Raw genomic sequence first — 16472 nt, 5'->3', positions numbered from 1 at the left:
AGGCGGAGTGATATCAAATGCACTCCGCCTGTGACCAATACAGAAAACATTGCCTCTTCCTCCAGCGTGGCACCGCTGCTAGCCAGCATTTCCTGCCAGCAGCACACACAGCAGTACCAGCCAGAGCCAGCAGTATTCACAGCAGTATAAGCCAGAGCCAGCAGTACCCACAGCAGTAACAGCCAGAGCCAGCAGTGCCCACAACAGTACCAGCCAGAGTCAGCAGTACCCACAACAGTACCAGCCAGCAGTACCCACAACAGTACCAGCCAGCAGTACCCACAACAGTACCAGCCAGCAGTACCCACAGCACAGTACCAGCCAGCAGTACCCACAGCACAGTACCAGCCAGCAGTACCCACAGCACAGTACCAGCCAGCAGTACCCACAGCACAGTACCAGCCAGCAGTACCCACAGCACAGTACCAGCCAGCAGTACCCACAGCAATACCAGCCAGCAGTACCCACAGCAATACCAGCCAGCAGTACCCACAGCAATACCAGCCAGCAGTACCCACAGCAATACCAGCCAGCAGTACCCACAGCAATACCAGCCAGCAGTACCCACAGCAATACCAGCCAGCAGTACCCACAGTACCAGCCAGCAGTACCCACAGTACCAGCCAGCAGTACCAGCCTGAGCCAGCAGTACCCAAGGCAGTAGCTACAGCACAGTACCAGCCTAAATCAGCAATACCCACAGCAGTACCAGCCTCAGCCAGCAGTACCCACAGCACAGTACAAGCCAGCAGTATCAGCCTGAGCCAGCAGTACCAGCCAGCTGTAACAGCCAGCTATACCCACCAGCATTACCCACCAGCAGTTCTTTTCAAAACTTACCACCACAAAGTCGACTGCGCTCCAGACTGACCGACGCAAATATGGAAAACCAGTTGCGAGTAGCAACATCATCAATACCAGCTAACATCATACACCTCACCAAAGAGAAGCAGTTGCATCCATCACATTAGGGGTGAGTTAATTACATTTTCGACCAAATAAAACAGGCACATTTTTAAGTTGATCATTTTGTACGGCCCCCGAATGATTTTATAAATACCCAAATGGCCCTTGGCAGAAAAAAGGTTCCCCACCCCTGCCCTACAGGAATAGGACACTAAGCAGAAAATAAGTCTAGCTACGCCTATGGGCAGTTCCAGGGGGTATACTCCTCTCTCTGCTATTAGGTACTCAGTTTTGTTACAAGCAGTGTCAGAGAAAATACAACTCCACAGAGGGGTGAACGCTGTGTCTGTCAATGAACATCAGAGAAATGGATTTTACGTTAAATCAAGAATCCCATTTTCTCTTTCGTTCATGAGCAGACACAGCTCCTGATATTCTTACCATTGGAATGCCCCAAAGTAGTCTTAAACGAGGGGTGGGAACAGCAAAAAATTCCCAAGGCTAAAAACAGTAGACAACCAGGCAACAGGGGCTCAACCAAAACAACTGGAGCCAACCTGAAAAAAAACAATACACCCTCAAAGAGTACCAGGTACTCTTAAACAGCAGCCTGCAAAACCTTGCAACCAAAAGAGGCATTTGCAGGTGACAGCACATCCACTTTATAGAACTTTGTGAAAATGTGCACAGACGACCAGGTGGCCACCTTGTAAACCTGCATCACTGACGCAAGGCCAAGGAGGCACTGAGTGCTCAAATAGAGTGCGCCTTGATAGGGAAAGGAGGAACCTGACACCTGATGGAAAAGGCCTGAATCACCGTCTGTCTGATCCATCTGGGAATGGTCGCAGAGGAAGTGGACAACCCTGACCTCGGCCCATCTGTAAGCAAAAATAAGGAGTCTGACTTCCTAAAAGAATCAAAAGCTGCCAGGTACACCCTAATTGCCCAAACCACATCCAGGGCATGCAAGGCAATTTCCTTAGGATGTTTTGGCCTAGGACACCAGGAAGGCAACACAATGTCTTCATTCAAATGGAAATCTCGGACAACCTTTGGAAATAATGACGGACAGGGGTGAAGAACCACCTTATCTCTGTGAACCACCAAGTAAGGTGAACAACAGGATAAAGCTGCCAGTCAACACAATGTCTTCCTTCCCACCTTCTGAGACAGCGCAAACAAAGGAATCTCTTGAAGAATCTCAACGGTAAACTTCTGGAGGACCGAAAGAATCAAATTGAGGTCTCAAGGTGGCAACAGAGACCGCACTGGAGGAACCAAATGGTTAGCACCATGAAGAAAGGTACGCACCAGGGAGTGTGTGGCCAGGGGTCATTGAAAGAAGACCGCCAAAGCAGACATCTGGCCTTTGATAGTACTCAAGGCCAATTTCTGTTCAACCCCCCCGTGAAGGAAGGTCAAGATCCGAGCCACCGAGAAGGAGCGAGGATGAACCCCAGGGGACTCCCCACGCGATGTACGTCTTCCACGTACGAGGGTAGATCTTCTTAGAAGTAGATTTCCTAGCTTTTAACAGTGTTGGAATCACTGATTAACAGAGATGTATAGTAACGAAGTAGAACTACTTAAGTACTGTACTTAAGTACCGAAATTCGGTATCTGTACTTTCCTAGAGTAGAATTTTTTTCTCCTACTTCTACTTCACTACATTTTTTCGATGATTTCGATACTTCTACTCAAGTATTTTTTTTTTTGTGCTGCATAGTTACTCGTTACTTTTAAAAAAATTACCACTGCCAGAACAGTAGATGGCAGGTTACATAAAGCTCAAAAAAATGTGTATAATGTCATTTGTAAATCAGCGCATACGAAAATAAAGGCTGTGTATAATAAAAGCTGCTATACCAAATCTTTCCAATAAAAAGAAAATATGAAACAAACAAATAAATGGTGCTACAACGCTTAAAGTGCATCAAGAAACTACTAACACACACAACTTGGCTGTGCGAATGAAGTGCCTGTGCAATCGATATAATATCATTGTTGCCCCCAGTGCCCTGCCCACACTCCACACAGTATGAAAAATAAAGTGACATGAATGTGCTAAAGCCTAAATGCAGTGAAAAGAATTATTCCCACAATGTAACAGTAAATTCAATTCATATAAAATATGACAATAAATCACAATAAAATAAGTTATGAAATAAGTTAGGTCAGGTTGAAGTGTGTAAACCTATCTATAACGAAAAGTCCATAAATGAATTCCAGTGTGCAAATCTAAAGTGTCACTTCACTTGTCAGATGCTTCCACCTCCTTCAGTGCTCGAGTGACCGACCAACACACTTAATGGTGGTGGCACTGGTGGATAGCGTCTGGGTGGCACTGACTGCACTGGTTCAAAAAGCCATATATATTTAATTATTTCAATTCTCAATCTCATAGGTCCTCTCCTCATAAGATATTAATAACTTAAGATTAGGTGATGAACTTCTTGGCGGCCCTGGCAGGATGACGGGGACACCCGCCACTTCTGGAGCCGAGCCGCTGTGATTCCCCAACATGTGACAAAGTGACAGCCAGGAGATCTAGTGGCTAGTAGTGCTCAACAATAGCGCTTTTATATATAAAAATGAAATAAAATATACTGACTCACAATTTAGTAGTAGGTAGCGTGTAGCAGTAGGCAGCACAACTCAATTCAATCAATCCCACAGCCTCGCTCGTGCCGCGGCCTGCGGAATCACTGTCACGATCATCAAGTTAAGACCGCACTGGAGGAGCCGTGCTGCCGTCTTCCCGCTCGAGGTCTCTGCCTCTAGACGTGTTGTGTGTCACTCAGACTCCACCCCTTAGGGCCCTTACTGAGAGGAGTTGTGACACGGGCGGCGGGACGCGGGAGCATTTTCTTCGTTATCTCATCTTCTTCTCTATGAGGTGAGTGAGGTGGACCGTGGAGAGGGCCTAATCCTTGCCATGGCAAATGTGCCATTTGAGAATCAAATAATCAATATAAAATATTAATATATTATATACACACGGGTCATGGGTGGCTTTTTTGAACCAAGAAGAGTGAGACTGATGGCTATCATGATTATCCGACCATCCATGGTCCATGGACCATAAGTGTTGTGTTGTGGTGGTGCCTGTGCTTCCTGCGGCCTGCCTCTGCCTGTGCGGCTGTGCCTGCACTGCAGTGGCCACTGGCAGTGGCACTTGACTTGAGCAAAGCAAATGCAGACATCTCAAGTCTCCCGCAAGTCGCGGGAGACTCCCGCTTTCCGCCCTGAGCTCACAGACACCTGCGAGCTCAGGGCAATATCCCGGCTGTGTGTGTGAGTCAGTCACAGTGAGTCAGATGAGATGACTCATCGATGCAGGCAGAAGAGTGTGTCAGCTGTCAGCAAGCTGAGCCTGGCCTGCACAGAGAAATCATGTCGGAGCCGAAGTAGATCCGGCTCACAGGCGGAGTGATATGAGTCATGCACTCCGCCTGTGGGAGGAGCTGCAGAGAGCAAGCTGCGGCTTTGCTCTCTACTACAGCCACATCGTCTACTCCGGGACCAATCATCGTGACACCCCACTCTGTGACAGACACAGTGACCTAACCTGAGAGCAGCACCAGAGAGCCAGCACCTGAGACCAGTACCAGCACCAGTGACCAGGCCAGCACCAGCACCAGTGACCAGGCCAGCACCAGCACCAGTGACCAGGCCAGCACCAGTGACCAGGCCAGCACCAGCACCAGTGACCAGGCCAGCACCAGCACCAGTGACCAGGCCAGCACCAGTGACCAGGCCAGTACCAGCACCAGTACCAGCACCAGTGACCAGGCCAGTACCAGCACCAGTGACCAGGCCAGTACCAGCACCAGTGACCAGACCAGGCCAGCACCAGTGACCAGGCCAGTACCAGCACCAGTGACCAGGCCAGTACCAGCACCAGTGACCAGGCCAGTACCAGCACCAGTGACCAGGCCAGTACCAGCACCAGTGACCAGGCCAGTACCAGCACCAGTGACCAGGCCAGTACCAGCACCAGTACCAGGCCAGTACCAGCACCAGTACCAGGCCAGTGACCAGGCCAGTACCAGGCCAGTACCAGCACCAGGACCAGGCCAGTACCAGCACCAGTGACCGGTACCAGCACCAGTGACCGGTACCAGCACCAGTGACCGGTACCAGCACCAGTGACCGGTACCAGCACCAGTGACCGGTACCAGCACCAGTGTCCAGTACCAGCACCAGTGTCCAGTACCAGCACCAGTGTCCAGTACCAGCACCAGTGTCCAGTACCAGCACCAGTGTCCAGTACCAGCACCAGTGTCCAGTACCAGCACCAGTGTCCAGTACCAGCACCAGTGTCCAGTACCAGCACCAGTGTCCAGTACCAGCACCAGTGTCCAGTACCAGCACCAGTGTCCAGTACCAGCACCAGTGTCCAGTACCAGCACCAGTGTCCAGTACCAGCACCAGTGTCCAGTACCAGCGTCCAGCACCAGTGACCAGGCCAGTACCAGGCCAGTACCAGTGACCAGGCCAGTACGAGCACCTCCCTGAAATGACTATGCCACCTCCCTGAAATGAGTTTTTGCAGGTTGGTATGTCTGCAAATGAGCACTACTAGTGTGAAGGACAGGTGGTGGAAGCATGTTCTGACAAGTTCTTATAATGAAAATAATATAGGCAGCGTTTTGAACCAGTGCAGTGCCAGTGCTACTAAGGTGAGAGGCAGAGAGAGAGGCTATCCAGTCCACCACTTTACTTGAGCAGATCACAGAAGAAAGGTGGAAGCATCTGACAGCAAGTGACAGCACTTCTTAGATTGCACACTGGAATTCAGTTATGGTCTTTTCCTTATAAAGTTTACACACTTAAACTTTCACCTAACTTATTCACAATCACAACTTATTTTATTGTGGTATTGTCATATATATTTTATATGAATTAAATTTACATTGTGGGAATAATTTGCACTGCATTTAGCACAGACATGTCACTTTATTTTTGATACTGTGGGCGATGATTTTGAATACAAGAAGAATATATATAATTGCAGGCACTTTATTAGCATTTTTAGCACAGCCACTTTGTTAGTAGTTTTTGATGCATTTTTTACTTTAAGCGTTGTAGGTTTGATGAAGCTGGCCTGGCACATCATCATCAATTGAGCAAATCAAATCAAACCGCGATTAAGAAGACTGCGCATGCTCGTTCTGCCTTTTGATCAGCTGAAAAGATGGACGAACCAAAAACACCACCTTCCACCCCTGGCCCTTCAACTTCCAAGTGATCTGCCTGGCTGTGAGAGTGAGGAAGCTCAGGAAGGAGACCACCCCTGGCTTTAAAAGGGGAAGGGAGGGACTTTATCTGTTTTTTGTTTACAAAAAGTTACAGCCTAAGGAATTGTGATTGTCCTTTAGGTTAATCATTTGAATAAATCATTTGAAATAATAAAAAACAATATGATGTTCAAACTTTTGACTTCTTTCTTTAATAACTACATAACACAGTACTTGTACTTCTACTTTCAGTACTTGAGTAGAATTTTTTTTTCAAAACTACTGGTAGTTTTTACTTTTAGTACTTAAGTAGCAAATTTTTTGAAAAAACTACTTGCAATACTTAAGTAAAAAAAATGTTGAATACTTTAGTACTTCTACTTAAGTAACTTTTTCTGCGAGCACTTCCACTTCTACTCAAGTCACTTTTTGATCGAGCACTTGTACTTTTACTCAAGTAGAAATTTTGAATACTTTATACAAGTCTGCTGATTAAGACCAACCCCTATCCTTCAATACCTGGCTTTCAACAGCCAAGCCGTCAAAGCCAACAACTGAAAAGTAGGGTGGAAGATTGGTTCTTGGGACAGCAGATCCTCCCTGAGAGGAAGTTTCCAAGGAACGGCGGCGACCAGCCGCACTAGGGCGGCGTACCAAGCCGAGCGAGGCGGGCCACTAAGATAACTGGAATCCCTTCTGCCTCGATCCTGCGTAGAAGTCTCGGCAGAAGCTTGAGAGGAGGGAAGGCATAAATCAGACGATACTGACCCCACAGGGCCAACAGCGTGTCTGTGGCGTTCCGCTAGAGGATCCCATGACTGTGCCACGAACCTCAACACCTTTCGGTTGAGCCGAGACACCAACAGATCCCCCTCAGGGGTGCCCCACCAGAGACACAACTGATGAAACACCTCCGGATAAGACCATTCCCCCTGGTCCAACGTCTGCTGACTGAGGTAATACACCTCCCAGTTTTCCACTCCAGCAATGTGTACGACGGAAAGGGCTGGAACTAATGTTCCGCCCACCTGAGAATGCTGGTTACCTCCAGAGCCACCAGGACACTTCTTGTGCCCCCTTGGTGACCGACATAAGCCACGGCTGTGGCATTGTCTGATTGCATGCACACTGGACATCCTTGGAGATGATCCGTCCAATGTTCCAGTCTGATCACTCGGAGCTCCAGAATATTGATCGGTAGTCTGGACTCTTCCACGGTTCAGACCACCTGAGCAGAAATTCTGTCAAGCATGCCTGCCCACCCTAATAGGCTGGCATCTGTGGCGACCACCGTCCAATACAAGGGGAGGAAGGATTTGCCCTGCCGGAGCACAAAGCCACCAGATCAGAGACCCTTCTGCACCATGGCTCAACTAGATTTGGTTGTCCAGTGACTTCGGAGTTTTGTCCCATTTGATCAGAATCTTTCCTGCAGGGACCTCGTATGAAACCATGCAAAAACGGGACCGCCTCGAAGGTAGACACCATAAGGCCCAGCACTCGCATGTAAGTCGGGAGGAATGACCATCTGCTGGACAGCAGGAGGCAACTTGCAGCCTGCAGTTTCTGGAGTTTGTCCAAAGGAAGGAGTACTCTGGCTAAGGCCAAGTCCAGAGTCAGACCCAGATAGTCTAGTTTCATGGAAGGAACCAAGGCAGACTTCTAAAGATTCAGAATCCAGCCAAACATCCCCAGGGTCTGTATGGAGATCTCAAGATTTTCCACCAGCGCAGTAAGGAGACTTTGCTCGCAGAAGGTCATCCAAGTAGCACAGGACCGCGATCCCCTGCTGATGAAACAATGCTAGCACCAGGGTCAACACTTTCGTGAAGACCGGAGGCGAGACCAAAGGGAACGTGACAAACTGATAATGCTCCTCTCTCACGGCATAGCGGAGGAAGCTCTGGTGCCCGACACACATTGGAATGTAAAGGTAAGCGTCTTTGATGTTGATGGAGGCAAGAAAATCCCCCTGATGCAGGATAGCCACCACCATGCAAACAGACTCCATTTTGAACTTCTGCACCAGCACAAGCAGTTCAGCACCTTGGGTTCCAGGATAGGACGTACTTTGCCCTGCTTTCAAGGGAGCGTAAACAAGTTTGAGTAAAACCCATGAAAACATTCAGAAGTTGGAACCGGGACAATCACTCCTTGAAGTAAAAGGTCTTGCAGCGCCCCAAAGAGAGCCTGTAAGCAGACCAGGCACAGTCACACGTTGGAAGGAAAGAACCTTTCTTGAGGGTAAGAACGAACTCGATCTTGTAACCTGAAAACTATGAGTTTGTGGACCCACTTGTCTTGTATCGGGTAAGTCCACGGGTCCAGGAACCAAAGAGGACGTCCCCCCACCCTCAATCTGAAGGGGCCTTGTCCTCGGGTCTTGACTTGCTAGACCAAGTTTGCTTGGATCCTCCACAGGAGGCCCTGACGGGCTTCAATCCCTTGTCAGTCGACCCTGAGGGACGAAAAAAAAAACTTCTTATGAGCCGAGAAGGAGGACCCACGTCTACAACGAGGGACCTTGCACTTAGTAGCCTGTGGAAGAAGGGTATTCAGGGCGCGTGGTCGCAGACCAATGCAGGGTGACCCAGGTCCGCAGCGACCAAATCAGATTCTGGATCTGAGGGGACAGATTGAGGCAGGGGAAGGTGGGGGGAGCTTATTTGCCAAAAGTCAACTCCACCTGGGACACAAAGAACTCCAGGACCTCCGTCAGTGCATCAATGGATGGATGGATAGGAACCGGAGGGCCCCGTGGCCTCAGAGAGGGGATGGGGGGGGGGAGAGATGTGCTCTAAAGGACTCCATAAGTCCCCAGGGGGACCACATAAAAAAAAGTTTAACACACTACTGACACCGCCACTGCTCTAGCAGGCCACCTGGTTGCCAGTCACAGAGCCCCAATCAATCCTCAGCAGAGGGAGAGGACCCCACCAGACTCACCACCCTGCAGAAACCAGGCACCGCAGCCACCAGAAGAATCTGCACTGCACGTACGGCAATCTGGAAAGGATCCAGGGGTCAGCACCTGGGGATGGGAGGCTCCCACAGACGAAATTGCCGCCCATGGGGCTCCACTGTCATGGCCACCGCTGTTTTCCATAGCAAACCACCCGCAAAATGGTAGCCGGACTGCACAAACATGGCCATCGTACAATGCAGCACAAAAGGCTACAAGAAAATGAAGGCTCAGAGTTTCCCAGTAGGGATCCCTAGGCCTCAGGACAGGCATATACAGGACAGGGGGCCCTGGCAGGAGCGCCCCCCCCCCCCCACACAGCCCCTCGTCGGCAGTGCACTCCCCCGCCCTCATCCCCAGCATAGCGCCCTGCCCCCACCCCGGGAGGTGTACCAGACCACCCATACAGCCCAAGCATTAGTGGGTGGTTTTAATGGGGGGACAGGGTGAGGGGGGTGCCTAACAGGAAGGAGGGGAACCTGGGGGTCCGACCATCCAATGGAGGGGCCGTCGTCCAACCCAAAACCCTCCAGGGGGAGAGAGGGTACAGCTATTCCCCATACAAGGAACCAATTGGGCATCGCTCCAGACAGAACCCCTCCATTGAAATGGGGGGGCTGTTGGCCAGGAGGAACGCTGCGTCTCAGCCCGAGACCCGGTTGTATGGAACCTCGCGAGGCGTTCATCTCGCAGGCGAGCCCCCCCCTGTCTGGTTGGGCTACGTCGCGGCTGACCTAGCGTGGAGCTGAGGTCGGCGCGCACTCACTGGCTAGATTGGGGTGATCACTGGATCTAGATTATCCAGCTCGTTGCCCATTCCGGCTGTTGATTGTACATCTCATAGGAAAAACCAGGAGAAAAAAAAAAAATCTATCTAAAAGAAAATCTTGACAGATCCCAGCAAGGAACTAGGTCCTTACTCTTGACTAGGCAGAAAAAAAGGAGTACCTATAGCAGAGAGAGGGAGTATACCCCCCCCCCCCCGAGACTGGCCATAAGCGTAGCCAGACTTTTTTTTCTGTCTAGTGTCATACTCCTGTAGGGGGGGGGGGGGGGGGAGTATAACCCAATGGTTAAGAATATCTGAAGCGGTGTCCGCCAATGAACGAAAGAGAAATTATGATTAATGCCTAATCAGACATTGTTTAAAATCTTACTTTCTGTTTGTATGCCGCAATAGCGCCAAGATTTGGCTTCATATTCCGACTCTCAGCTTCCAGCAGTGCAATTTTTTCTTCTATCTGTCGAGGGTTCTTTATTGCCTCTAGTTCCTCTTGTGTCAGTGTGGAAAGGACCTCTTCAGGATTATCTTCTATTTTATGAAGAGTAAGCTTGGATATCTAAGGATAAATGGACATGAGATAAAGCAATGTGCAAACATTTAAGCCTAGTACATAATAGTTTTTTTTGTTCAACCCAGCAGGACTGAATGAAAAAAAAAAACAAAAGAAAAAACTGACAGCAAAGGAGAAACCGCTGGACTAACTATCCAATGTTAGTACAGCAATCTCCCCTGCTTTTCTATTGTGTTCTGACAGGGGAACCGGCCGATGCTCCCCAATATTTGGCCCGTGTGTGCTAGGCTTTACACCAGGGGTGGGGAACCTGCGGCCTGCACAATCACTGCGTCGAGGCCCCCCCCTGTGCCGCTGAGCCTGTGTATGCCAGCGGAGCTGTCAGAAGGAGCCGATGGCTCCATCCTGACAGTGTGAGTCACAGAAAAGCTTCAGAAAAGGGTGGACCCGGGGCGCAGAGCAGTGCTTCCCGAGCCCACCCATTTTTGTGACAATAGCAAATGAAAATTCACTATTGTCACACGGATCCTCCTCCTGGCCAATCCGGAAGCAGGTCCGAGACCTGCTTCCTGATTGGCCGAAAGGCGAACTCATGCCATTGGTCGAGAAACCGGCGGGAGGACTTGAGGAGAAGTCGTCGCAGGTAAGAGCACTGGCTTTCTGCATTGAAAGGGGGGGGGACGCTGTGGGCAGTCTGCATTGAAAGGGGGGCACGCTGCGGTCTCTCTGCATTGAAAGGGGGGCAGGCTGCGGTCACTCTGCATTGAAAGGGGGGCAGGCTGCGGTCACTCTGCATTGAAAGGGGGGCAGGCTGCGGTCACTCTGCATTGAAAGGGGGGCAGGCTGCGGTCACTCTGCATTGAAAGGGGGCACGCTGCGGTCACTCTGCATTGAAAGGGGGCACGCTGCGGTCACTCTGCATTGAAAGGGGGCACGCTGCGGTCACTCTGCATTGAAAGGGGGCACGCTGCGGTCACTCTGCATTGAAAGGGGGCACGCTGCGGTCACTCTGCATTGAAAGGGGGCACGCTGCGGTCACTCTGCATTGAAAGGGGGCACGCTGCGGTCACTCTGCATTGAAAGGGGGCACGCTGCGGTCACTCTGCATTGAAAGGGGGCACGCTGCGGTCACTCTGCATTGAAAGGGGGCACGCTGCGGTCACTCTGCATTGAAAGGGGGCACGCTGCGGTCACTCTGCATTGAAAGGGGGCACGCTGCGGTCACTCTGCATTGAAAGGGGGCACGCTGCGGTCACTCTGCATTGAAAGGGGGCACGCTGCGGTCACTCTGCATTGAAAGGGGGCACGCTGCGGTCACTCTGCATTGAAAGGGGGCACGCTGCGGTCACTCTGCATTGAAAGGGGGCACGCTGCGGTCACTCTGCATTGAAAGGGGGCACGCTGCGGTCACTCTGCATTGAAAGGGGGCACGCTGCGGTCACTCTGCATTGAAAGGGGGCACGCTGCGGTCACTCTGCATTGAAAGGGGGCACGCTGCGGTCACTCTGCATTGAAAGGGGGCACGCTGCGGTCACTCTGCATTGAAAGGGGGGCACGCTGCGGTCACTCTGCATTGAAAGGGGGGCACGCTGCGGTCACTCTGCATTGAAAGGGGGGCACGCTGCGGTCACTCTGCATTGAAAGGGGGGCACGCTGCGGTCACTCTGCATTGAAAGGGGGGCACGCTGCGGTCACTCTGCATTGAAAGGGGGGCACGCTGCGGTCACTCTGCATTGAAAGGGGGGCACGCTGCGGTCACTCTGCATTGAAAGGGGGGCACGCTGCGGTCACTCTGCATTGAAAGGGGGGCACGCTGCGGTCACTCTGCATTGAAAGGGGGGCACGCTGCGGTCACTCTGCATTGAAAGGGGGGCACGCTGCGGTCACTCTGCATTGAAAGGGGGGCACGCTGCGGTCACTCTGCATTGAAAGGGGGGCACGCTGCGGTCACTCTGCATTGAAAGGGGGGCACGCTGCGGTCACTCTGCATTGAAAGGGGGGCACGCTGCGGTCACTCTGCATTGAAAGGGGGGCACGCTGCGGTCACTCTGCATTGAAAGGGGGGCACGCTGCGGTCACTCTGCATTGAAAGGGGGGCACGCTGCGGTCACTCTGCATTGAAAGGGGGGCACGCTGCGGTCACTCTGCATTGAAAGGGGGGCACGCTGCGGTCACTCTGCATTGAAAGGGGGGCACGCTGCGGTCACTCTGCATTGAAAGGGGGGCACGCTGCGGTCACTCTGCATTGAAAGGGGGGCACGCTGCGGTCACTCTGCATTGAAAGGGGGGCACGCTGCGGTCACTCTGCATTGAAAGGGGGGCACGCTGCGGTCACTCTGCATTGAAAGGGGGGCACGCTGCGGTCACTCTGCATTGAAAGGGGGGCACGCTGCGGTCACTCTGCATTGAAAGGGGGGCACGCTGCGGTCACTCTGCATTGAAAGGGGGGCACGCTGCGGTCACTCTGCATTGAAAGGGGGGCACGCTGCGGTCACTCTGCATTGAAAGGGGGGCACGCTGCGGTCAGTCTGCATTGAAAGGGGGGGCACGCTGCGGTCAGTCTGCATTGAAAGGGGGGCACGCTGCGGTCAGTCTGCATTGAAAGGGGGGCACGCTGCGGTCAGTCTGCATTGAAAGGGGGGGCACGCTGTGGTCAGTCTGCATTGAAAGGGGGGCACGCTGTGGTCAGTCTGCATTGAAAGGGGGGCACGCTGCGGTCACTCTGCATTGAAAGGGGGGCACGCTGCGGTCACTCTGCATTGAAAGGGGGGCACGCTGCGGTCACTCTGCATTGAAAGGGGGGCACGCTGCGGTCACTCTGCATTGAAAGGGGGGCACGCTGCAGTCACTCTGCATTGAAAGGGGGGCACGCTGCAGTCACTCTGCATTGAAAGGGGGGCACGCTGCGGTCACTCTGCATTGAAAGGGGGGCACGCTGCGGTCACTCTGCATTGAAAGGGGGGCACGCTGCGGTCACTCTGCATTGAAAGGGGGGCACGCTGCGGTCAGTCTGCATTGAAAGGGGGGGCACGCTGCGGTCAGTCTGCATTGAAAGGGGGGCACGCTGTGGTCAGTCTGCATTGAAAGGGGGGCACGCTGTGGTCAGTCTGCATTGAAAGGGGGGGCACGCTGTGGTCAGTCTGCATTGAAAGGGGGGCACGCTGTGGTCAGTCTGCATTGAAAGGGGGGCACGCTGCGGTCACTCTGCATTGAAAGGGGGGCACGCTGCGGTCACTCTGCATTGAAAGGGGGGCACGCTGCGGTCACTCTGCATTGAAAGGGGGGCACGCTGCGGTCACTCTGCATTGAAAGGGGGGCACGCTGCGGTCACTCTGCATTGAAAGGGGGGCACGCTGCGGTCACTCTGCATTGAAAGGGGGGCACGCTGCGGTCACTCTGCATTGAAAGGGGGGCACGCTGCGGTCACTCTGCATTGAAAGGGGGGCACGCTGCGGTCAGTCTGCATTGAAAGGGGGGCACGCTGCGGTCAGTCTGCATTGAAAGGGGGGCACGCTGTGGTCAGTCTGCATTGAAAGGGGGGCACGCTGTGGTCAGTCTGCATTGAAAGGGGGGGCACGCTGTGGTCAGTCTGCATTGAAAGGGGGGCACGCTGTGGTCAGTCTGCATTGAAAGGGGGGCACGCTGTGGTCAGTCTGTGTTGAAAGGGGGCACACTATACCTTGATTACTGAAGGCCCCTTTCACACTTTTGTGACCTCAAAGTCACGCAATTTTTTTTACAGCGTTTTTTTGCCGCAAAGCAATGCCTATTACATTTATGCATACATTTTGTACGGCCCCCGAATGATGTTACAAAAATCCAAATGGCCCTTGGCAGAAAAAAAACGTTCCCCACCACTGCTTTACACTATGCACAAAAAACACAAAATTACCTAACAGTCATCACCTATAAAGTCAAATATCTTACCTCTTTTTGCCAATGTTTTATCTTAGATTGATGTTCGGCAATGCTGCTATCAATTTGCTCGATTTTAAGCCTGATGTTAAGGGAATCTTTTTGGAGGGCATGTTCTTGATCCTGAATTGATTTGATTTCTTGTAGCAACCCTTTGTGCTTTTCTTGAATATCGGGAAGAGAACCCTAATCAATAGAAAACAAACGTGTGTAGATATATATAGTATTATTGACCATGTTATGTTCAGCAGCATATGCAAATAAGGAACTTAAGCAACTTAAGCAAAGTTAAAAGCGCTCATTCCTGAAGATATTAAAACTATAGTATTACATAAATGGACAAAATACACATGTAAAGAAAAGACTTGTTGGCTATACAATATAGGTGTAAAAGAAGATAAAAACTCCAGATAGTGTAATAACGTTTAAAAGGGTTTTAATCCAAAATAAACAGCAATGATCGGCAAAAAGGCTTAAAAGTTCCTGTGACTAGACTGTACAACTGTGCAGACTGGCGAGCGGAGGTAATTCCGGCTTGCGCTCCAGTGTACGTCACGTTGTGCGTTCCACGTCCTGGAGCTTTTATCTTCTTTTACACCTATATTGTATGCTGACCTATGGAGCGGTGAGGAGGGAATCATCACCAGCACAACAAGGGGACCTACCGTGGCCCTGAGGGCCTACAAGCGTGATTGGTCTCAATATCGTATGATATACGAGACCCATTACATCTGGTAAGTCCCCCACCTTCTAAAATATATCACAGGATAAAGGAAACCAGCACCTGCACTTTTAAGAAAAGTCACCATAAAATTGTGGAAAATATCACTGAGCACCTTAATTTTATTATCCAGTTACTTGAAGAAAGAAAAAACGACAAAAATAGGAACTTTCACTACCACTTATTTATATCACGTGATGAACTTTTAAATATAAAAATGTTTTATGTTTTTTATGTCACATTTTGATACAATGTTTCAAATGATTTATTTATTCACAATAAATATATTATATATATATATATATATATATATATATATATATATATATATATATATATATATATATATATATATATATATATATTTTTTTATTTTCCATCATATATTGGGATCACTTTGCTATATATTGTTTGCACAGTATTTTTGCACACTTGAATATTTATTTATATTAGCAAGCGCTGTAGATAGTTCCTATTAGGACTATTTTCCTCAATATATACATATACACACACACACGTTGAAGAAAGGTCAAGATACGAGCCACAGAGAAGGAGCAAGGAAGAACCCCAAGAGACTCACACCACACAATGTACGTCTTCCACGTACAATGGTAGATCTTCCTAAAAGGTAGATTTCCTAGCTTTCAACAGTGTAGGAATCACCGACTCAGATAAAAACGCCCATCCTTCAGTACCTGGCGTTCAACAGCCAAGCCAAAAGCCAGCAGAAGATCCTCCCTGAGAGGAAGCTGCACCAGATCGGCATACCAAGTCCGGCGAGACCAGTCCGGAGCCACTAAGATGACCAGAATCCCTTCTGCCTAAATCTTGCGTAGAAGTCTTGGCACAAGTTTGAGGGGAGGCAAGGCGTAAATCAGACAATGACCCCCACGTGGCCAACAGTGTGTCTGTGGCGTCCGCCAGAGGATCCCTTGCTCGAGCCACAAACCTCTGCACTTTCTTTTGAGCAGAGACTCTAGAAACGCCCCAGGGGTGCCCCACCAGAAACACAGCTGATGAAACACCTCCAGAGTAAGGGACCACTCCCCTTGGTTCAACGCCTGCTGACTGAGGAAAATCGCCTGACAATTTTCCACCCCGGGAATGTGTACAGTGGAGAGGGCTGGAATGAACCATTCTGCCCATCTTAGAATGCCGGCTACCTCCAGAGCCGCCAGGACACTTCTTGTGTCCCCTTGGTGATTGACATAAGCATTGTTCGATTGAATGCGCACTTGACAACCCTAAAGACAATCCGTCCAACGATCAATACACAGTCTGATCGCTCCGTGTTCCAGGACATGGATCGGGAATCTGGACTCTTTCAGCATCCAGATCCCCTGAGCAGAATGCTTGCAAAGGACGCCATCCCAGCTGGACAGGCTGGCATCCGTGTTGACCACTGTCCAATACAAGGGGAGGAAGGAATT

At 50.6% G+C, this 16472-nt stretch overlaps 1 protein-coding gene across 3 annotated transcripts in view; it reads right to left on the bottom strand.

The window, feature by feature from the left end:
• SMC4 (structural maintenance of chromosomes 4) overlaps positions 1-16472 on the bottom strand; it is a 199569-nt gene that overhangs the window by 23422 nt on the left and 159675 nt on the right. For all 3 annotated transcript variants that reach the window (XM_082249521.1, XM_082249522.1, XM_082249523.1), the window contains 2 exons: positions 14334-14507; positions 10269-10451 (listed from right to left, as the gene is read on the bottom strand). In XM_082249521.1, the coding sequence (XP_082105647.1) occupies positions 10269-10451; positions 14334-14507 (357 nt within the window). The remainder of the gene's footprint in view (positions 1-10268; positions 10452-14333; positions 14508-16472) is intronic.

The sequence above is a fragment of the Pelophylax lessonae genome (genome assembly GCF_965119305.1).
Source record: "Pelophylax lessonae genome assembly, chromosome: 3".
NCBI classification, from domain to species: Eukaryota; Metazoa; Chordata; class Amphibia; order Anura; family Ranidae; genus Pelophylax; species Pelophylax lessonae.
This window is presented reverse-complemented; position numbering and strand designations above follow the sequence as displayed.